We start from the raw sequence: 25,092 nt of genomic DNA, 5'->3' as shown, positions 1-25,092 counted from the left end.
ATCTACACATGTAGAGTGAAAGAAAAATAAGACTTTTTTGTTGTTTGTCTCAAAAGTAAAATGTATGATTACTGTTCAAATATCACACGTGATATTACATCACATTGAGCCATGAGCAATTGTAACTTTTTAATCAGAGCTGGAAAGTATTAACAGATTATCTCCACAATTTCACAGCCAAGTCTTTGTTCTTCTTTAATTTTGGACGTGTGCTGGTTTGTACAAACTACAGTCAGAGACTCATCTGCAGCTCTTTATCTAACAGCTCATTGTGGCTGTTTGTGCTTTTACTATTACTCAATACAATCTGATCCACTGATAAAATATCACAGAATATGTTCATATCTTGTTGTAGAGAAGAATTATTATTGAAGAATCTCACTGCTAACAAAGCTTTTGCTAATTGGTGATGAACACATTTTATTTCCTGCAGCTGTTTCACAATATAAGTATCCTGTTGGTTCACCAGTGAAAAGCTTTTAATGTAAAATAGCTACAGGAAATAAAATGTGTCTGTAGGAAGTGATCAGTAAATAGTCAAAGATCAGGAAATAGCAGTGAAGCTAAACTCCAAACCACAGAGGTTCAGTTACACTTTGTCAGTTCTCAGGACTTTTGTATAGACTTAAAAACACTTAAAGTGTTTTTTACTGAGTCTGTAAAAGCAGCTGCAGTTATACTGTAAACAATCTCAAGTGTCAGTATGTAATGAAAAGAGATGAACTTCCTGTCTCCTGTGTTAAAGCTGGTTGTTGAAACATTAAATATGATCAGTTGTACTCACCAGTGTTTGGCAAAGACTCTGCTGTGTTGTTGAGAAAGACTTGATGAACTCAGTTTCATTTATATTTGGACAGAAGTGGAGAGACTCGACTGCAGCTCTGCTGTCCTCTGATTAATGTTGTTTCATTTCCGGAGAGTGACGTTGAAGCTGTCTGTATTCTTTCTTCAGAGTTGCTCCTTCCTGTCATGAACAGGTGTATTGTGAGATATCATGGAGTAATGGTTGTTCTGTATCTAACAGGCAGGAGGAGTTAGACATGTGAATATGTGATGCTTAGGGACAGAAATGCAGACAGTTAATTTCATCTTTATGGATGCTTTAATTTACTGGTAAAGAGTAAATAAGTGCAGTTATTTCATGTCCTGTGGTGTACTGTGGTTTCAAGTCTTTTGATGTCTTACAAAAAGCAGTGTGTAGTCGGCTCACATTTCAGATGTCTATGAGTTGTTAACAGCTCCACCAAATAGTGATTTTTCCCTCTAAACTTCTCACATGCTTTCATTTCAATAAATGTTCAAATGATCCAATATTTCAGCAAAAATCAAAGATTAGAGAAAAAGTCCAAAAACTGAAAACACATTTGTGTATCAGAACTTTGTTTTTTCTTCTTTCCCATTAATCATCTCAGCAGCCCTCACATTTATCTGCTGACCCTTTGGAGGGACCCCACCCCTAGGTTGGGAACCACTGGACTAAACTAGTTAACTGTATATAAAATAGTGTAAACTAGCTAACTGTATATAAAGTAGTATAAACTAGCTCCACCTCCAGCAGCTACAACAGTAACATGCTGCTCTAACACTGATGCTTCACTATTAATAATGTAATGATGTCATATATATATCACTACTTTAACTGTAATACTGCATACTACATCACTATAATACTGCAGTACTTTTACTTGTAATGAAGTATTTTTATATTGACTAAGATATTTATTAATTGAGTGGCGGTGTTTAGCTCAGTGGGTAGAGCACCGGCCCTATGTGTTGAGGCTACAGTACTTGCTGCACCGAGCGGTCCTATCCTGCGTGTCATTGCCCCCCTCTCTGCCTCCCGTTTCATGTCGCTCTCTACTAACCTGTATAATAAAGGCAAAAAGCCCCAAAAATATACTTTAAAAAAAGTTATTTATATTCATTGACTTTAATGAAACTGTGTTGTGTCTTCAGGGGACCGTCATCATTATAGCCAATCACGGCGACCGGATCAATATTCCCGCCGGAGCGATGCTGGAGAACAAGATCATTTCAGGAAACCTGCGGATCCTCGACCACTGAGGCCTTCTGGGAAACAAACCACACTCACTCAAAGCCATCTGCACCTAGAAGAGACTCGGAGAGATTTCCTTTTTTCTCTCGTCACTGATGATGAAACGGTGGGACTGTTACAGAGACAAAGAATCACAGTTTGTTTTCCGTGTGACGAAGCTCATCATGAAGGTTTTCCTCCAGGAATAAAGTCGCTGTTACTGCAAACGCTCGCTGCACAGTGAGCCGACTGCTTTGTCTTTTTCTGAGGTCAATAAACGTGCAATATGGGTCACCTGAGTCTGGTCATGTCATGTTTCTTTTGGGGTTTTTTGGCGAAGTTTCACGACTACGTTTCCACAGTCAATGCTCCTTTTTGAACACACACATATACTCATCTTATTATCAAAATTACAATGTTGAGAAGGTAAAATAATATTATTAATAGATGTAAAAAAACAAACAGAAGTAAAACTATAGCCTACTGTGCCAAAGCAGAAACACAAAAATCAAATCAAAACGACCAATATAACTAAATTTGAGCAAGTGAACAAAATTGGGCCATTTAGTTGTGCTACTGCAGTAATTACGGTAGTCTAAAGGCACTAGTTCAGATTTGATTGAGCTGCAGTAATTACGGCATTAACATCACAACTTAATTTAACTCAGTTTAGCATGAAAACTGGAAACAAGTGGTAACTGTTAGCCTAGCTTTGTCCAAAAAGTAAGAAAATCCACCAACCAGCTCCTCTAAAACTGACTAAATTAACTGACTTTTTAACAAAGAGCTGTTGCCAGGCGACCAGCGGAGGCTCCAGGAAGTTAATGAAATAATAATAATCAAATTTTTTAACAAACAAATTAAACAAAGTATTACGTGTTAATCTGTGAGTTTTAAAAGGTGCTGGTAGGTTGTTTTTGTTACAGGATCGCTGTTTCCAGTCTTTATGTTAAACTAAACTGCTGTAGCGTCATATTTATCTTCCTCTCGTCTCTCTGCAAGAAAGTGTTTAAATGTTTCCCCCCAAAAATGTCAGTGTGTTATATTACACTTAATCTCTGCCACCCATACCAACACATCCAGCTCATATTAGATACACTCACATGTTTCACTGGTCTGCTGTGCTTCATTATGCAGGACGAGCAGGACTGGGGAGCATTGTATTTTCCGATAGGCAAAATACAGCTAAATGGCGCCATCTGGTGGAGAGAACAAATAACTACAACTTTGAAGTCAAGGCCACAAAACGACAGTGATGCGTGAGTCATATTTTGTCAGGGAGGTCAAAACAGTCCAAAAACAATCCACACAGACATTTAAAAGTAGATAATCAGCTTCTATTGAGCTTCATCAATGTGAGTTAGTCATATCAAGTGATATCTGACACATTTACAGTCTTTTTAGCATCAGATTCCCTCTTAGTGTTTCCTGTTGAGCTGTGGTGGAAGTATAGTAACAAAACACTAACATTGAAACATAGAAGATGATTGGAGTCATTTGAACGCTGAAGCTCCATATCAACTTTTAAATACATGCTTACACTAATAAAGGGATTGTAAGCACTATTAGATACGTTTTTATATTTAATTTGAATAACTAACTCCGATAAAAACAGGGTCCAAATGAAATAGACAGCTTATTCATCTGTATAGTAGATATTTGAGAGAGAAGCTTGAAAATACTAGACAAGCTATAGTAATTTAGGTGAAGAGGAGGAAGTAAATAATGACAGTAATACAGTAATATTGGAATAAATAATTTCATTTATTAATGCTGGTGATTGTGCAAGGAAAGGCAAATTGGTAACAGCTTAAAAGTGCGTTTCTTCTTCATAAGGTGAAGAAAACAAATGCAACACGTCGAAATGCAAAGACAACAAAGATAAAAAAGGGTTACATACAATATAAATACAATACAAAGCTTCCAGTTTGGGCTCTGAAACAAACTGCCACAACCATTTAAAACCAACTATAAATATGTTCATTTGATCTTAACACCACAAACACACTGAAGAGTGGTGAAAAGCGGCACCATGGAGAGACATGTCGATCTTTCTGTTGGTGTATTTGAGGAGTAAAAGGCGATGCTCTGCTCGTCTGTGTGTGCATCACAGACTGGGGAGTGATCATGATGTCGTCTACATAAACTTGAAGCAGAAAAACGATCTAAATATTGACCCACATGATATAACATCCAAGTTCAAAACTCAGCGGCCACACTGAGCAGAGTGGAGATCTCCGTCCATACAGCTGCTGTTTTCTGTATCTCTATAACTGAACAAACAGTCAATACATTTATCTTCTGAGTGTTTATTTTGAACTCTAGGTCGACACGTAAGACGACTACAGGCCTGATTTGTTAAAACGTGCGAACTTGACATCACCTGCAAAAAAAATGTGCAGCTGATCTACTAACGCAGCACACTGAGGTTTGTCCTTTAACTGTGCAAGATAGTACGCGCTGTCCATTTAGTACGTTTGCCATAATAAATATGTAATATGAGGCGTTTTAACCCCAATGTGCAAAATATGGGGAGGAGAAAATGCAAATATGTTAATTTAGCACATTTTATCAAACCTGAACCTAATAGTAACTGTGTGTATAAATAAAAGGTTTGAAGGACAAATATTAACCAGCTGTTACTATGAAGAAGAGACGGTGGCACAATGACAGAATACACCCACGTTAATATTCTTGGAGCAGAATATTTTTGGTTTTACTAACAGCATTGACTTTTCGGCTGTAACTCAATATGTTTGTTAACGTCTTCCACGAGAACCTCTAATTCAATGGAATCACATTTCTGCTCGTCCAAACTCTCCATTAAGACACAAAACCCTCATTTAAATACTGCTGTCTACGCCTGTTGTCATTCACAGTTATTCTTAGTACATCACCACAAAACAAACTTTTTTTTGGGCACACCAGGTTTGCCGCAGGACGCTTTACCGCTCTTCAGTGTGTTCACAGCTTTAGAAAACCTGAGAAACCTCACTGGACTGTACAGAGTGAAACTTAAAGTGCTCTCAAATATAAAAGATATGCTGAATTTGTTACCATTTAAAAAATAATACATCTGTTTGGTAAGACAAGGCAAGGCAGTTTTATTTATATAGCATATTTCATACACAATGGCAACTCAATGTGCTTTACAAAAAACAGAAACATTAAAACATAAAATTAACCCCCCCCCCCCCATAATAAAAACAAAGTACAGAAAAATAGAAAGACATAAATAAAATGCTAGAATAGAGCATTAAATATAAGATTGCAGCATAAAATAATAAATTAGCTTTAAAATCATTAAAAATACAGAGACAGAGAGAGAGACATCCATCTGTCCTTCCTTCCTTCCATTAAATATACGATTGCAGCATAAAATAATAATTAGCTTTAAAATCATTAAAAAATAAAAAAAGAGTGCAAATGAAAGATTAAAATGTAAAGTGCTTTAAAAGAGCTCAATCATAAACACAGGAGAAGAGAAATGTTTTCAACCTGGATTTAAAAATGTGGACCTAAACCATTCAGTGATTTGTAGACCAGTAGCAGAACTTTAAAATCTATTCTATAGCTGACTGGGAGCCAGTGTAAAGACTTTAGAACTGACTGGGAGCCAGTGTAAAGACTTTAGAGCTGACTGGGAGCCAGTGTAAAGACTTTAGAACTGACTGGGAGCCAGTGTAAAGACTTTAGAAGTGACTGGGAGCCAGTGTAAAGACTTTAGAACTGACTGGGAGCCAGTGTAGAGACTTTAGAACTGACTGGGAGCCAGTGTAAAGACTTTAGAACTGACTGGGAGCCAGTGTAGAGACTTTAGAACTGACTGGGAGCCAGTGTAAAGACTTTAGAGCTGACTGGGAGCCAGTGTAAAGACTTTAGAAGTGACTGGGAGCCAGTGTAAAGACTTTAGAACTGGAGTAATGTGCTCTGATCTCTTTGTTCTGGTTAAAACTCGAGCTGCAGCTGTTTAATGCTTTTTTGTGGGAGTCCAGTCAGAAGACCGTTACAGTAGTCGAGTCTACTTGAGATGAAAGCATGAATCAACTTCTCCTGGTCTGTTTGAGACATAAAACCCTTCACTCTGGATATGTTCTAGTTGGTGTCAATTTTGGACAAATTCATGGGCAAGAATTAAAGAAAATGCTCTTTCCTCAAAATGTACTTCTGAAGCAAGCATTCAAATAAATCAATTGTTGTTATAAATCTGTAATACTTTCCCTGGTCCACAAGAGGAAGAGCTTTTTTGAGGTGAAGTGATTAATTAAATCTCTCTCAGTGTGACAGATAATCACTGATCATCTCTACACATCTTCCAGGTCTTTTTTCACAGTGTCGAGGTCTTTACCTTCCTCTGCTGCTTCGCCTCCTGCCGCCTGAGAGAACATGACAACCAGTTAATAAAACAGAGTTCATACCATTTGACATGATATGTACACAACCAATATGGAAACTGTATCCAAACAGAAGTGATGTTAAAGCCATGAACTGTGCAGCATTGTGTGACTGCTTTCAGAGTTGATTGGATAGAAATGACATCATATTACCTTGATGTGATTTCCTTGAAAGTCAAATTTAGTCACTATTGAACCTCCTCAGTGGGTTAGTGAGTATAAAAGTCTTAAATTACACCAACATAGTAAATGTGGAGTCTAGATATCTTATCTGTGACTGTGTGATATGACGATATTATATCACGTGACGCAACCAAAACATCTACCGTTTCATATTTTGCTCTTATTATTTATATTACACTCGCTACAGCTGTGGTGAAGTTAGTTTCAGGTTGGATATTCATTGTGGGTTCAACAGTGGGGTTTTTTCACTCAGTGCAAAGTTAAAACAGTGGTTTTGCTACATGGTACTAATCAGAAGCACCTCAACTTAATGGGTTTTCCTGCACCTTCTATTTTATATTACTTTTAAAGGAAAATCCAGTAGTCATGTTCAGATGTTGGAGGACCAACAGCAGCACAACACTGATCACAGTTCAATACTTTAAATATTGATAATAAAATGGTGTAAAACTTTGTAACTTACAGATTGTTCCATATTTCACCAGCACTCCAATGAAGACCACAGGAATGAACACACAAGAGAGAGCAATCCAATAGTGATTCCTCGTGTCTGCAGCATCTAAAGAAACGTCAAAAAGTGTTTTTATGCATTTCTTTCCCAAACATAGAATCATTATTCATTCTGATGATATTCGATAGATACCAACACTACTCCCACAGTCAGTCAATCTATAGTTCTCTGAATCAACTCAAAGACTTACCATGATCTTCTGGCTTGGTGACATCATACACTGGAGGTCTGGTTGCGATGTCGTCTTCACCTCTCTCCATACTGTCCAGCTGCTCCTTTGGTACTGTTTCAAATGAGACACAAAACTGTTTAAGTACTTTTTAAAAATGGACAGAATTCCACTTTTTCATTATACAAGTACATTTTTTTTAAAACCTAAAATGATCGGGGTTCAGGGTTCTTACCGACACTGACGTTCATGACGCATCCAGTGTCCAGTTTAGGAATGTAGCACTCATATTGTCCGCTGTCATTCAACTGGACTGAGGAGATCTTCAGAGTCAGGTTCCCTTTAATCAGGTCTTCATGAATGAAAGTCGTCCTGCCTCTGTATCTCTTCATCTGCTCATCATGGAGATCCTGTTTATTTCGATAGACGCAGATGAACCCGATGAGGTCAACTCTCTTCCAATCACATGTGTACGTGGACACATCGATCGGTGAGTCCAGCCAACACTGAAGAACAGCATCTTCACCTTCCTCAATCACTATTGGCTGAGTCGAGCAAACCGCACGATATGCTCCTGGAAAAAACAAACAAACATTTAGATTGTTTTACATCTAAATAAAAGCTTTTAACTCTTTCCCAGCTTTGTTTGCATTATACAGTCCAGGTTTACATTGCTCTAGTCTTCTGTCTGCTCTGGAGGAAAGATCATGATACGGAATAAGAACACAGCTAAGACAAGATGTCTTTATTGTCACTGTACTTAAAATACAATGAAATTGCTAGTGCCCATTTGACATAATACTACTGCATACATACATTCAGCAACACACACAATCAGTCACAACCCTTTATAAAACTATACAACAAAACAAAGGCAGGTAAAATTAAGACAAGGCAGGTATATAAATAAATAAAAAGTGCTCTGAGTGCAAGAGTATGTGAATATTGCACAGGTATATAATGAGATATAAAGTGGTTGAGGAGTCACAGTGTGTGTTTATTGAGTCTGGATGGCTTTAGGAAAGAAACTTTTCAAGAGTCTGTTGGTGTGTGTTTTTATTGACCTGTACTACCTCCCTGAAGGCAGAAGGCCAAAGCAGTGGTGATCAGGTGAGAGGAATCCTTTATAATGTGTGTGGAAAACTGCAGCCCTCTCATTCATTTGAATGGGGACAGTAGCTAGTAGATTTTAAAAAAAAGTCACTGTCTAAGACTGCCCCCTTTCCCCCAATCATAAATATGTATTACTATTCCATTTAAACTATTTTAATGTACAATTTGAAGGAACTGGCTTCCTGGCTGTACCTTATAAAATTACATGGTGATAAATAGTGTTGAATTCAGTTACACTTCCTGTTGTACAGTACTTTAAAGCTGCAGTTGGTAAGTCTTATAAAAGTAACTTTTTGTCATATTTGCTAAGACTGTCACTATGTAAAGACAGCATTACATGAAACTAGTCATCTGTAAAAAAAAACAAAAAAACAAAAAAACAAACAGGCTCATTTAGCTACTGCTCCTACTGCACATTGTCAGAATCCACCGCAGCCGGAAAAAAGACCCAATCAGAGCCAGGATTGTGGTCTGATGGGGTGTTGACATGTAATAGTAGTTCATGTATTACCGGTCACATGCAGGAGTGCAGCGGAGAGGGAGGGGGACTGATCTGACAGTTGTACTTCTTCAAATTTGATTTGACTTCTTCAAAGTCCTCTCTCTCCTCAAAGTTACCAACTGCAGCTTTAATGTCTGACATTAATAACACAAGAACCATGACAATATTCACACTGACTGTAGTTAATATTAATACAGTTCATAGTTTGACGCTAGGAAGTCTGGTTAATTTAGTGATAATCCAGGGAGAGAAAAGCGTCAGGTTTCATCACAGAAGCGATTCTAGGATCAGACCTTTAAGGCTCAGCTCCTAATGTGAAGTTGACGTAATATCCTGCAAGTATTTAAACCTCCTGCTAAACTACTCATTTCACTAGATAATGTAAAGTACAACAAGAAATACTAATACATAGTAGAGTGGTCTGTTATAGTGTATAATAATGGTTCAGAATAAACAATCACAGACTTCTAATGAGAGGACTCTAAGATAGTTAATGAACCCTGAGAGAAAGATTATATATTAATGACAGAACTATCTAAAGTACATTAAAGTTGTTAAAATAAAACCATTTGAACCTGTAGCAGTGTTTGTCTCATCTCTAGCAGACTGGCTGGCAAAATAATTAAAGTTGTATAAAATAATTCTCAGGGAAAAAACACTTTAAATGGTGCTGAATAGGCATGGGCCGGTATGAGATTCTGAATCTGACGGTATGATAACCTTAGGTAAAAATATCACGGTTTCACGGTATTATGATTACGGCTATAAAATGTGATATTTTGAAATGTCTGTATTTAAAAACAAAAAAAAAAAAAGATTTTTTTTCCCCCATTGAACGGTCTTTTATTTTTAGTAAATATGTATTTAAAATAAATAATAATAAAAAATAACTGAATTATTTCTAAATAAATAATTTAAAAAATAAGTGCAGTCCTTTAACTGAGGCTAAACCTGCAACTCAAGTCACTCAACATAAATGAATTATTTTTAGTGGGGAAAAAAGAAAATGCAAATAAATGCATATAATTAATTGAAAAAAGTAAAAACACATCTAAGATAAATATAAATAAAAGCAGGCAGGAGCTTAAAACTGAATTTCAACAGTTTTTGGAGACTTGCTCACGATCATAATGGATGTATTGCCTCCTCACGCTGCTACTGTCCGTTACCTTCTTCCTCCTCACGCTGCTGCTGTCCGTTCCATTACCTTCTTCCTCCTCACGCTGCTACTGTCCGTTACCTTCTTCCTCCTCACGCTGCTGCTGTCCGTTCCATTACCTTCTTCCTCCTCACGCTGCTACTGTCCGTTACCTTCTTCCTCCTCACGCTGCTACTGTCCGTTACCTTCTTCCTCCTCACGCTGCTACTGTCCGTTACCTTCTTCCTCCTCGCGCTGCTGCTGTCCATTACCTTCTTCCTCCTCACGCTGCTACTGTCCGGGACCTTCTTCCTCCGAGCCGCGGCCGTCTGTCTTTTTACGGTACCCGAAGTATAAATACAGCCGACTTGGCGCTTTTAAACGGGGGGGGAAAGTTCGGGGGTCTCGCCTCCTCCAGCCGTCATACAGCCTGCAGAGCTACCTGCTTGTAAACAGCAACCGGAGGTGCGCCGGAGGAGGGCTCGTTACGCTGCAGCTGCACGCGACCTGAGCGACCTCCACTCTCTCTCTGACCAGATATCACTTTTTTTTATTAAACAGCTCATACCGCAGGAACATTTTAGTGGTTTTGAAAACGTGACTTTTTCATACCGTGGTATACTTTGAAACCGGTAACCAGCCCATGCCTAGTGCTGAAATTAAATTGAGTGACGTTCAAACACCAATAAAATGTGTCTAAATTCGTAGTCATCATATCTAATCATATTAATGAGTGAAAAAAATCAACAGCTCTGTCATCTACCATCACGTTACTTCACGATAGTTGCAAACACTATAATTTTCCATATAGTATGAAAAATAATACATCACGTAATGATCAGCTATCAAAACTCGCCACGCGGTTTCATAGTCAACAGTCAAAGAATCAAACAAACATTAATGCAAACCTACCAGAAACAGCTTCAACACAAAACAAAGTCCCCAGCAGTGTTAAAAACATCGTCTTCATGATTAGATCCAAGCAGCTGAGGTAATGTGTGGGATAAGCCGGTGTTGTATCGAGATGAGTTCCCCCGTCGGGATAAATTTCCCCTAATCCCGCTATTGTATCGAGATGAGTTTCCCCTAGTCCCGCCCCCCTCCGAAATGGCCCGAACGGCGAAGGATGCGCGCGTTCACAAAAAGCTCGTCCACGAGCAGTTGTGCTCGTACCACAGAGGTACTGTGGAGAGAGCTAAGGTTAAGGACTGTCTACTTATATTTTTAGACTGGGATAACATCACATGTATTTGTGTTTTCATGTCTTTATTGACACGACCAACTACTGTTATTTCTATCAATAAAAATATTATTTTTAATATTATGGACTTTTGCTCATTCATTCATAGGCTAAATATAAATCGCTAATGTATCATATTTGTCTTAAATGCAGCTCCATCATAGCAGGTAAAGCACATCCTGACAGCTTGGAACATTACTGTCAGATACTGTTCCCCCTATGTTTTTCATCAAGGGAAGCTCACACATCTTTTATATTCATACTGCTGACTTCTTTCACCACCACTGATAAGTCCTGTGATTTTCAGGCTGATATCTTCATATTTGACCATTTAAAGCAGGGGGAACACATTCTGACAGCTTGAAATACAGCTATCAGAATGCGTTCCCCCTATGTTTTTCATGAAAGGAGGCCCAGACAAGAAGTAAAGGCTTTATTAACATTAAACAAAAAATAAAAAGCATATACTTACTTTTTAGAGCATACAATTATTCTTCAAAATGAAATGGCAAGATGTGCAATATTTAACAAATATCAACAAAATAAATAAATAATTTAAAAAAAAAATAAAACATTCAAAATCAAGGGAAAATAAAATGTCAATAGAAAATGTGTTATTGATACATGAACTTCCTTTCCTTTAGCATGCTGTGCATACAAATTTGTCCTCTGTATTTGGCCTTCCAATACACGTGTGGTGGAACCACTGTCCACAAGCATCACAGGATAGTGCAAAACTATGGAAGGGAAATATTCCACGATTCAGGGTTAGTTGTGGACTATCTTGTCACATATTCTGGTAACAGTAATTTGATGTTGATGGCTTGCAAGTCAAAGCTTTTGACTTATTTACACTTTTTCAGTGGAATCCCACACATTACCGTATGCTCTTCGGTGTGGTCCATGAACACCATCACTGGTTCCTGGTTGTAAGTATTGATTTTTCAGCTATTGAGAGCAAATATTGACATCTTACATACAGTATACCATACAGTAACAGATCAAGTGGTGTTCAGCTCTGTAAACTCTTCTTCTTGCACTTTCATATCAAAGTAGTTCTTGTTAAAGACCACATACAGTAGAACTCTTTTGTATTTTTCAAGACCATGCCCAGCAGCGTTTTTTCAAACGTCAATATAGTGGACAAACGTGTTGTATGTACAATAATCTTTGGTCTTTATTTTGCATACAGGTCATATATCCATCTGAAAAAAGGGCACTCCTCCTGGATTCACTTGGAGAAAATGCAGCCAAGATGAAAAGGTGCCAGGATGTAATCAGGTACACTATAATTATGGCTTCAGATTTAATATGACACACTTGTCACATATTACTATAGATGCAGCTACACACCATGAAAGAAATCTGTAGTAAATCATGTTGGTGTCCTGACATCTGTAAAACAAATGACAAAAAATATTAAAAAATATATATATGTTTCTCATTTGAAAAATTAGAGCTGTGATTTTCCTTTTCATATGTCAGAATTACATTTTATTACATATTTATAATGTCATAATACTTAATTGCAATTACAATTACAATAATGCCGAATAACTGGTTAGCACTTAAGACAAACAATGAACTTCAAGGGATGACATTTGCTCAGGCAGACAAACAAAACCAGAAACAATTGCTGAAATGTTAAGGATAATGTGGATCATTTAATGATATTTACAAAGTATAACAGATCATGAGAAGCATGTGCATGTATGTGAAGTATCGTGAATATCAGCCAGAAGAATATAATAAGTAATGCTGGTGGGCAGGAGAGCAATTCATGCAGACATTAAATGACTAAAGGTCTAAATGCAGATCTAACATGTACAATGCCAAGTCCTCGTTTGCAATATTATAGATGAATATTACACAGGTGCATATGCACAAAATTAGTGGATTTTTTTCTTTTAGAAAACTGGTTGTTTCAGGAAGGACAAGAGTTGTTTATACCTGGAACAACACTCTTACCTTTCTTCTATTTTGATGACTGAGGAATTTGTAATAGTTTTTTCTTGTGCTCCTCTATTAGCACTTCTACTACATCTTATAACAAATATAATGTGATGCTTGTATGATGTTTAAGTCAATAAATCAAGTTAATACATTTAAACATATTTTTGGTTTTTAGAGCATTCATGAGGAAAAAAGGGGTGAATGTGTCTAGGTGGAAATGTCACACAGTGCCTCATCCCCTTCAATCAGACAGCACCTCTTGTGGGGTTTTTGCCATCAAGGTATGAAAAAAAAAATCCATTTCTGCTCCATGATGTGCATATATAAAGTGCTGCTTCCCAGGTAAACTATATATTTAGATTTGTATGTGTAGGTAAATGATAACTTGTTTTTCAATCTCAGTTCATAGAGCACATCTTAAATGATGAAGAATTAAAATTCCCTGCTGGCCCTAAAGATGTGGCTGACCTTCGATGGCAGATTGCCACAACCCTTCTTCGAGAGTCTGGTAAGTTATATGTTAGACATTACCCAACACGTTGTAAATGAAAACATCTTTGACTACTCAGGTTACTGTCTCTCAAAATTACAAAAAATACAATTGACCAGACTGAAAAGAAATCACCCTGTCCTCACAAATGTTGCCCTCTTTCAAATACTTTTCCTTTTCTGTGACAGACGATCTGACCAACCTCTGCTTCCACTGTGGGGAGGAAAGTGCTGAGGATAGCAAAGAGGCAGAGCTGACATGGGTATTATATTTTATGTATATAATGTGGTCCTGTGTTTGTATCTATTTTACTCATTTACTCATGTAAGTTACACTTGCCATTAATAAGATATTAATCAAATACATCCCATCATGGGAAGCAAAAAAATTAATAATATTTTGCACATTTTGCCAAGTTTTATTTAAATATTTCATGCAGTGTTCTAATTTTTTTGCACTACAGATATCCTGTGATGATTGTGGACGGTGGTTCCACCACACATGTATTGGAAGGCCAAATACAGAGGACAAATTTGTATGCGAAGCATGCTAAGACAAAGGAAGTTTATGTCATGTGTGTCATATGTTTATCAATAACACATTTTCTATTGACATTTTATTTTCCCTTTAATTTGAATGTTTCGTTTTTTTTTTTATATTTGTTAAATATTGCACATCTTGCCATTTCATTTTGAAGAATAATTGTATGCTCTAAAAAGTAAGTATATGCTTTTTATTTTTTGTTTAATGTTAATAAAGCCTTTACTTCTTGTCTGGGCCTCCTTTCATGAAAAACATAGGGGGAACGCATTCTGATAGCTGTATTTCAAGCTGTCAGAATGTGTTCCCCCTGCTTTAAATGGTCAAATATGAAGATATCAGCCTGAAAATCACAGGACTTATCAGTGGTGGTGAAAGAAGTCAGCAGTATGAATATAAAAGATGTGTGAGCTTCCCTTGATGAAAAACATAGGGGGAACAGTATCTGACAGTAATGTTCCAAGCTGTCAGGATGTGCTTTACCTGCTATGATGGAGCTGCATTTAAGACAAATATGATACATTAGCGATTTATATTTAGCCTATGAATGAATGAGCAAAAGTCCATAATATTAAAAATAATATTTTTATTGATAGAAATAACAGTAGTTGGTCGTGTCAATAAAGACATGAAAACACAAATACATGTGATGTTATCCCAGTCTAAAAATATAAGTAGACAGTCCTTAACCTTAGCTCTCTCCACAGTACCTCTGTGGTACGAGCACAACTGCTCGTGGACGAGCTTTTTGTGAACGCGCGCATCCTTCGCCGTTCGGGCCATTTCGGAGGGGGGCGGGACTAGGGGAAACGCATCTCGACGGGGAAACTCATCTCGATACAACACCGCCACCGTCCGGAAATGGCCCGAACGGCGAAGGAGGCGCGCGAATGTGTTCCCCCTCTGTTTATCATGAAGGGAGGCTCACACTATAAATGACCTTTAGTGTGGGCAGAATATTTCAAAAATGTGTTATTTTTATGTTTATGTATTTAGTTTTCTGAGCATTCTTTAAGGCCAGGTTATTATTTCTTCAATTATAAAAGACGTTCAATTTGGTGCTTTTATTTTGAAAGTGCCTCACCGGAAAAAGGTAATCTGTAGTTTTTATCGTCAGTGTGTATGTTAGGGATGCAACGATATTCGGTATTTTACCGAACCGTTCGATACGCCCTGTTCGGGTCAATACACAACAGTATCGAACGGTATTTTCGGTACGTTACCCTGGCAAAAAAATTCAAAACATTATGCGGCCGCGCATGCTGTGTGATCCCCTTGGGAGCAGTGACTGAGAGCAGCACATTATTCAGGCCAAAGCAGGCTCAGTGCTGATTGGCTCCTTGGGGATTATTCAGGGACGTTCTGATTGGCTCTGAGGCGGCATGACCAGCGCCTGGCACTGATCTTGAGAAGTGCAGCAGCAACAATGGCGAGTGAAAGAGACGCCGACTACGATGCAGACGGAAAAAGAAATGTCAACAAACAGACTACTGTGTGCAAGCATTGCTTTGCAAGCGTCGGATACGCAACAGGTAACACAACCAACATGTTACCTGTTACCTACGCCGCCATCACCCGTCTGTTTCAATTGGAAGAGCACGGAGCACGTCGGCGACACGTTGTGTTGTTTACATATTATTCATACTGGGTCAAGCACTGTTTTTCAGTGTGCAGGTTGTATTAAGTCCTCTTGTTCAATTATTTTGGATGCTGCTGCACTTTGCCTTGTTGTTAACGTTTTATATTTTTCATAACGGGTCAAGGAAATACTGTTTTTGAGTCATCTTGCTCAGTTATTTTTGGATGCTGCACTTTACATTGTTGTAATGTTCACATTTTATATTATTCAGAACAAGAGGCCAAGGCAAGTACTGCCTTAGAGTGTGCAAGTTTGTTCAAGTATTTTGAATGGATGCTACAATTTGTTATGTTTACATTTAATTGTATTTTTAGTTGTAGTTTTTAGTACTTAACTTAATATTTAATTTGTGTGGGTTTATGTTTGCTGTTTATTTTGATCTGATCACTGTTTTTAATAAAAGTTTGTGGTTTGATTATATCTGTGCTACTTTTAATTATTTTTACATTGCAATATTGCCTTTGCTAGTCTGAGTAGTTTAATATTAAAATATTGAAATCGTATCGTTATCGTCGCCCCAAAACCGTGATACGTATCGAACCGTGGGAAAACTGTACCGTTGCATCCCTAGTGTATGTATAGTTATAATAGTATTTCAAGCTGTCAAAATGCGTCCCCCCTGCTTGAAATGGTCAAATATGAAGATATCAGCCTGAAAATCACAGGACTTATCAGTTGTGGTGAAAGAAGTCAGCAGTATGAATATAAAAGATGTGTGAACCTCCCTTCATGATAAAGAGAGGGGGAACAGTATCTGACAATAATGTTCCAAGCTGTCAGGATGTGCTTTACCTGCTATAATGGAGCTGCATTTAAGACAAATATGATACATTAACGATTTATATTTAGCCTATTAATGAATGAGCACACTTTCTTCCAAAAGTCCATAATATTAAAAATAATATTTTTATTGATAGAAATAACAGTAGTAAGTCGTGTTAATAAAGACATGAAAACACAAATACATGTGATGTTATCCCAGTTTAAAAATAGAACTACACAGTCCTTTACCTTAGCTCTCTCCACAGTACCTCTGTGGTACGAGCTTTTTGTGAACGCGCGCTTCCTTCGCCGTGCGGGCCATTTCGGACGGGGCGGGACTAGGGGAAACACATCTAGACGGGGAAACTCATCTCGATACAACGCATGTGATAAAAGCGCATGGATGTTTGACATGTGGAAATTGGCGCGCCTTTTCTTTCTAAAATGCACCACGGTTTCTACCCAGAGCACATCATATCAATATAATATATCTAATCGATGCAATCAGTGAATTCCGAATTATCACTAACATATCAATTCAATCCAATAAATAGAGGCGTGCACATGTTTAACCTCGTCCCGGCTCTGTGTATCACGCTGCCTCATAATGACACACGGTGTTTATAAACAATACCACATGTAGTAAAGTTACCTTATGGTGGAGGTGTACTGACATTATTTGATGTTTAATAGAAGGGTTAGGGTTAGTCATCCAATAAGAGGTGGAAAACAATAACAGTTTAACTTTCACAAGAGTCTAAACAGCAGCCAGAGGATCCTTTACTTAAGTAGAAGTACCAGTTAAAACATGTTGTACCTACATGTCAAAAGTCTGTCAATAAAATGAATGAAAACTGAGCAAAACTTCAACAAGGATTCCCCAGATGACAGTTTCTATGATTACAACTTCAGTACATGAATCATAAAGATGACCAATAATATACAACTAAAGATAAAACTAAAGTCAATACTAAAAGTAAGAACAGTTAAAGTACTGCAGTATTATAGTGATGTAGTATGCAGTATTATAGAAAAGTAGTGATATATTATTATATATGACATCATTAGATTATTGATAGTGAAGCATCAGTGTTAGAGCAGCATGTTACTGTTGTAGCTGCTGGAGGTGGAGCTAGTTTATACTACTTTATATACAGTTAGCTAGATTATACTACTTTATATACAGTTAGCTAGTTTACAGTACTTTATATACAGTTAGCTAGTTTATACTACTTTATATACAGTTAGCTAGTTTATACTACTTTATATACAGTTAGCTAGTTTACACTACTTTATATACAGTTAGCTAGTTTACACTACTTTATATACAGTTAGCTAGTTTACACTACTTTATATACAGTTAGCTAGTTTATACTACTTTATATACAGTTAGCTAGTTTACACTACTTTACACTGTTAGCTAGTTTATACTACTTTATATACAGTTAGCTAGTTTATACTACTTTATATACAGTTAGCTAGTTTACACTACTTTATATACAGTTAGATAGTTTATACTACTTTATATACAGTTAGCTAGTTTATACTACTTTATATACAGTTAGCTAGTTTATACTACTTTATATACAGTTAGCTAGTTTACACTACTTTATATACAGTTAGATAGTTTATACTACTTTATATACAGTTAGCTAGTTTATACTACTTTATATACAGTTAGCTAGTTTATACTACTTTATATACAGTTAGCTAGATTATACTACTTTATATACAGTTAGCTAGTTTACAGTACTTTATATACAGTTAGCTAGTTTATACTACTTTATATACAGTTAGCTAGTTTATACTACTTTATATACAGTTAGCTAGTTTACACTACTTTATATACAGTTAGCTAGTTTACAGTACTTTATACACAGTTAGCTAGTTTACACTACTTTATATACAGTTAGCTAGTTTACAGTACTTTATACACAGTTAGCTAGTTTACACTACTTTATATACAGTTAGCTAGTTTATACTACTTTATATACAGTTAGCTAGTTTACACTACTTTATATACAGTTAGCTAGTTTATACTACTTTATATACAGTTAGCTAGTTTACACTACTTTACACTGTTAGCTAGTTTATACTACTTTATATACAGTTAGCTAGTTTATACTACTTTATATACAGTTAGCTAGTTTACGCTACTTTATATACAGTTAGCTAGTTTATACTACTTTATATACAGTTAGCTAGTTTACACTACTTTATATACAGTTAGCTAGTTTACACTACTTTATATACAGTTAGCTAGTTTATACTACTTTATATACAGTTAGCTAGTTTACGCTACTTTATATACAGTTAGCTAGTTTACACTACTTTATATACAGTTAGCTAGTTTATACTACTTTATATACAGTTAGCTAGTTTACGCTACTTTATATACAGTTAGCTAGTTTAGTGCAGTGGTTCCCAACCTAGGGGTGGGGCCGCTCCAAAGGGTCAGCAGATAAATATGAGGGCTGCTGAGATGATTAATGGGAAAGAAGAAAAAAACAAAGTTCTGATACACAAATGTGTTTTTGGACTTTTTCTCTAATCTTTGATTTTTCCTGAAATATTGGATCATTTGAACATTTATTGAAATAAAAGCATGTGAGAAGTTTAGAGGGAAAAATCAGTATTTGGTGGAGCTGTTAACAACTCATAGACATCTGAAATGTGAGCCGACTACACACTGCTGACTGGTTTCATCTTTAACAATGTGTTGTATTTTAAAAGCTTGTTATATTATCCATTGTGTCAAATCTGCATCTGAAAAGTAACTAAAGCTGTTAAATAAATGTAGTGGAGTAGAAAGTACAATATTTCCCTCTGAGATGTAGAAAGTAGGATCACATGGAAATACTACAGTAAAGTACTAGTACCTCTAACATGTACTTTAGTAGACTACAGTCCTGAAAATATTTGCAAATGTTTAAAATGTCTGTAACGAAGTTATACTGCTGCACATTCACCCTGCAGATATGAGGTGCAGACATACAGACATGCTCAGCTCCATCACAAGCTGCTGCTGCTGTTACAATCCAGACCGACACGACTCAAACAGTTCATCTTACCTCGTTAGAAACAGGAAATCCCCTCTCTGAGTCTGCAGCACCGTGCTGTCCTGCTGCCTCCATGCTGCACAAATCGCGCCAAATCTCTAGACTCCTCCCTCCTACTTCCTTCATCAACTGGATTTGGCGCGAAACGCCACCAGTGACGTGACCATAGACTGTGTATAAGAAGGACGTGACACATATTAGTGCTAAATCAGTCATTCCCAACCTGTGGCCGCGGCCCCCTGGTGGACTGCGAAGGTATTGCAAGTGGGCCGTTAAATCATTTTTAAAATAGTATGATTTGTGTGTGTGTGTGTGTGTGTGTGTGTGTGTGTGTGTGTGTGTGTGTGTATGGGTATGGTAATTATTTAAAAATAAAATAAAATAATGTTTCAGATGTTAAAACAAATTACTTTTAAAAGATATTAAAATGTTTAAATTCTCTATGATGAAGCCTGCAGTTTCATCTAAAACAATCTGAGTTGTATCTACAGGCTCCTTACTTCATTATTTATACTTAAGACAAACGTTCATTTTGTATTTTGTGTTTGTATTTCATTCACATGTTTATAGAGGTTTATTTTCACTTTGACATTATAATAATTTTCCGTTTTGTCCCTTAAAAAGCCTCATTATATAAACATATGTTGATTCAGTGTGATAATAAAACCTCCAAAGTGGATTTTTACACACACCAGATACTTGATACAAGTGTTTTTGAAGTTAATATATCTTCCTTCCATTGATAGATTTATTTTGTTTTACTAACTGTTGGGCTATTTTACTTTATTTATGAGACAGCTGTGACACTCAGATCCATATTTGAAAGGAATAACTACAATAAATATTAACTTAATTAAATCAACTTCAGTTTAAACTATACGAGTATATTTGGGCCAAAAATAACCATTGTCACCATTACTCCTGTCCTGTTCTGATGTATGTCCATTTTTCTTAAGTAGTAGTTTTCTTTAGGTTAAGTTCTTGATGCAGGACTTCAGTATTGTGCATTTCTGCACTTTAGCCTGAAGGTGGTGCCAAAGTACTAGCTACCTAAACCTGCTTATTACATGGCAGCTATTTAGTGCTAGAATTCCCCCACCAACAGGACTTTCATTTGAAAATGTGTCACCTGACCTGTTAAACATATTCATAAGTCATTATTCTTAATACAGACTACTACCACCACATATTTCTGACACCAGAGTTTTACTAAAGGTTTTCTGTAACAGACCTGTAATGTGGATCCAACCTGCTCTTACTGTCAGTTATCATGACTAACGAGGGACAAAATTAAACCAGAGATCAGTTTTAGATTAAATAAGAACTTATTTACGCATCATATTTGGTTTCATACAGCAGGAAAAAAGTGCTTTATAGTGTTGAAACAGTTCAAGAGATAACACGAACACACACACACACACACACACACACACACAAGAAAAACAATTAATTCAACTAATTCTAACATTTACATATATATATCAGTCACAGTCAGACAGTTTGATTGACAGGACAGATGATCAGAGGGGCAGAATTTATACCACCATCATTAAGACTAGGACAGAAGAATGGGTAGAGTTTCTTAGTGAAGGAGCAGCCAGTAAACGAGTAGATAAGAGCTGCAGCATCTACGTCATAAAAGGAGACCAGACCCTCCTCATAATCCACAAACACCCCTACCTTCTGAGGACGAGACTTCAGAGAGAAATTGACTGAAGGGCTATTATTGGCAGTGTACTCACTTCCATTTCTCAAACATATAGTCCAGTTACCATCCTCAGGACTCGTTGTGATTTGTCTCTTCCTGTCAATCGACTCTCTGGCCACTCCTAAAGTCCATTTAGTCTTCTCTTTAACCTGAACCTCAAAGTAAAATCTGCCTGAAGACAAACTCTGCTTTCCTAAAACGCAACCATGATTAGAAAATCTCTCTGGGTTGTCTGGGAGTTTCTTCCTCACATAACCACAGTTTACTTGTTTCCCATCATCAGACAGGATGAGTGCAGGGTGTGCTGTATCAAGATCAAGAGTCACATCCACTGCATACTGCTGGACCCTCTTCAGCTCAGCCTCAAACAGCTTCTTCTTCTGTTTACTGAGCATCTCCTCCAGCTGAGCCACAGCTTTCACCACAGTCCCCTCATATGATGGTGGATGGACGCTGACCTCTGTCCAGTCTTTGGTGGGTGGAGCAGCTTTCAGGGACGGGAAGTTCAGGATGAGGTGGAGGTGGTCTTCAGAGTGTGAGAGCTTCTCCACCTCAGAGCTTCTCTTCTTCAGCTCAGAGATTTCCTGTTCCAGCTCTTTGATGAAGTCTTCAGCCTGTTTCTCTGTTGTTCTTTGCTTCTCTTCAGTCGTCTCAATGAGCTTATTCAGGCTTCTCTCAACAGACTGCATCAGAGCGGTGAAGACCTGAACACCTTCTGCTTTCTCTCTGTCTGCAGCTTCCTTACTGAGGTCAACTGAGTGTTTGATCTCTTCAATCTTCAGTTGTCTCTTCTGGATCATCTTCTGAATTTCAGCCTCTGTCTTCCCCAGCTCTGCCTTCTTTCCTTCATATTCTTCTTTCAGAGGAACAAACTCATGTATCTTGTGGTCTAAAACAGAGCAGAGGACACAGACACATGTCTGGTCGGTCTTACAGAACAGCTCCAGAGGTTTATCATGTTTCATACACATCCTGTCTTCCAGGTTCTCCACAGGGTTGATCAGCTGATGTCTTTTCAGGCCTAAAGCTGTCAGATGAGGCTCCAGGTGAGTCTCACAGTAGGAGGTCAGACACACCAGACAGGACTTCAGGGCCTTCAGTTTGGTTCCAGTACAGACGTCACAGGGAACTTCTCCTGGTTTGGCAGCTTGTTGCTCTGAGCTGCTGCTGCTGGCTTTCTGTTGAGCTTCCTGTCTGAACTGAGAAACAACCTCAGAGAGCAATGTGTTGATGTGAAGTTCAGGTCTTGTGTTGAAAACCTTTTTACACAGTGGACACAGGTACAGGTCATTACTGTTCCAGTGTTCATTGATGCAGTTTTTGCAGAAGTTGTGTCCACACGGTGTGCTGACTGGATCAGTGAACACATCCAGACAGATGGAGCACAGAAACTGATCTTCAGACCTCAGACAGCTGGCAGCAGACATATCTACACATGTAGAGTGAAAGAAAGAATACTTTTTTAGTTTGTTTGCTTAAAAGGAATATGTATGGCATGTTGCGAGCAATCATAACCAATAAATCAAAGCAAAGATTTTTCTCCAGGATTTCACAGCCAGGTTAAAGTCTTTATTAACCTTTAATAATGGACGTGTGCTGGTTTGTACAAACTACAGTCAGAGACTCATCTGCAGCTCTTTATCTAACAGCTCATTGTGGCTGTTTGTGCTTTTACTATTACTCAATACAATCTGATCCACTGATAAAATATCACAGAATATGTTCATATCTTGTTGTAGAGAAGAATTATTATTGAAGAATCTCACTGCTAACAAAGCTTTTGCTAACTTGGTGACAAAACACATTTTATTTCCTGTTGCTGCTTCACAATAAAAAGCCTCCTTCTGTTTCACTGGTGAAAAGCTTTTAATGTGAAACAGCTACAGGAAATGAAATGTGTCTGAGAACTGACAGAGACCTAAAAGCACTTAAAGTGTTTTTTACTGAGTCTGTAAAAGCAGCTGCAGTTATACTGTAAACAATATCACAAGTGTCAGTATGAAATGAAAAGAGATGAACTTCCTGTCTCCTGTGTTAAAGCTGGTTGTTGAAACATTAAATATGATCAGTTGTACTCACCAGTGTTTGGCAGAGACTCTGCTGTGTTGTTGAGAAAGACTGGATGAACTCAGTTTAATTTATATTTGGACAGAAGTGGAGAGACTCAACTGCAGCTCTGCTGTCCTCTGATTAATGTTAAGTTTCATTTCTGCAGAGTGACGTTGAAGATTTTATCTTTCCAGTGTTGCTCCTTCCTGTCACAGACAGGTTTATTGTGAGGTATCACATTTCAGATGTCTATGAGTTGTTAACAGCTCCACCAAATACTGATTTTTCCCTCTAAACTTCTCACATACTTTCATTTCAATAAATGTTCCAATGATCCAATATTTCTGCAAAAATCAAAGATTAGAGGAAAAAGTCCAAAAACTGAAAACACATTTGTGTATCAGAACTTTGTTTTTTCTTCTTTCCCATTAATCATCTCAGCAGCCCTCACATTTATCTGCTGACCCTTTGGAGGGGCCCCACCCCTAGGTTGGGAACCACTGGACTAAACTAGCTAACTGTATATAAAGTAGTGTAAACTAGCTAACTGTATGTAAAGTAGTGTAAACTAGCTAACTGTATGTAAAGTAGTGTGAACTAGCTAACTGTATATAAAGTAGTGTAAACTAGCTAACTGTATATAAAGTAGTGTAAACTAGCTAACTGTATATAAAGTAGTGTAAACTAGCTAACTGTATATAAAGTAGTGTAAACTAGCTAACTGTATATAAAGTAGTGTAAACTAGCTAACTGTATATAAAGTAGTATAAACTAGCTAACTGTATATAAAGTAGGATAAACTAGCTAACTGTATATAAAGTAGTATAAACTAGCTAACTGTATACAAAGTAGTATAAACTAGCTAACTGTATAAAGTAGTATAAACTAGCTAACTGTATATAAAGTAGTGTAAACTAGCTCCACCTCCAGCAGCTACAACAGTAACATGCTGCTCTAACACTGACGCTTCACTATTAATAATCTAATGATGTCATATTTAATAATATATCACTACTTTTACTGTAATACTGCATACTACATCACTATAATACTGCAGTACTTTTACTGTAATACTACATACTACATCACTCATAATACTGCAGTACTTTTACTGTAATACTGCATACTACATCACTCATAATACTGCAGTACTTTTACTGTAATACTACATACTACATCACTCATAATACTGCAGTACTTTTACTGTAATACTGCATACTACATCACTCATAATACTGCAGTACTTTTACTGTAATACTACATACTACATCACTCATAATACTGCAGTACTTTTACCTGTAATGAAGTATTTTTATATAGTATTTATATTCATTGACTTTAATGAAACTGTGTTGTGTCTTCAGGGGACCGTCATCATTATAGCCAATCACGGCGACAGGATCGATATTCCCGCCGGAGCGATGCTAGAGAACAAGATCGTTTCAGGAAACCTGCGGATCCTCGACCACTGAGGCCTTCTGGGAAACAAACCGCACTCACTCAAAGCCATCTGCACCTAGAAGAGACTCGGAGAGATTTCCTTTTTTCTCTCGTCACTGATGATGAAACGGCGGGACTGTTACAGAGACAAAGAATCACAGTTTGTT

General features: G+C 37.2%; 1 protein-coding gene across 1 annotated transcript; it reads right to left on the bottom strand.

The window, feature by feature from the left end:
• Positions 1 to 15,615: 15,615 nt before the first annotated feature.
• Positions 15,616 to 22,863, bottom strand: LOC128379482 (E3 ubiquitin-protein ligase TRIM39-like). Its single transcript, XM_053339118.1, has 2 exons — positions 21,238 to 22,863; positions 15,616 to 15,717 (listed from the first exon to the last, which is right to left on the bottom strand). Exons 1-2 carry the CDS (start codon positions 22,861 to 22,863, stop codon positions 15,616 to 15,618), a joined length of 1,728 nt encoding a protein of 575 aa, XP_053195093.1.
• Positions 22,864 to 25,092: the final 2,229 nt, after the last annotated feature.

The sequence above is a fragment of the Scomber japonicus genome, chromosome 2, assembly GCF_027409825.1.
Source record: "Scomber japonicus isolate fScoJap1 chromosome 2, fScoJap1.pri, whole genome shotgun sequence".
Taxonomy (NCBI): Eukaryota; Metazoa; Chordata; class Actinopteri; order Scombriformes; family Scombridae; genus Scomber; species Scomber japonicus.
This window is presented reverse-complemented; position numbering and strand designations above follow the sequence as displayed.

Bases quoted from the DNA above. Each gene is read 5' to 3' on its own strand.
- LOC128379482 (XM_053339118.1), bottom strand. From the start codon at position 22,863: ATGTCTGCTGCCAGCTGTCTGAGGTCTGAAGATCAGTTTCTGTGCTCC. The intron at 15,718-21,237 runs GTCAATCAAACT...TCTGCATCGTAG, and splicing joins CCCCTCTGATCATCTGTCCT to TCGGCGTCTCTTTCACTCGC.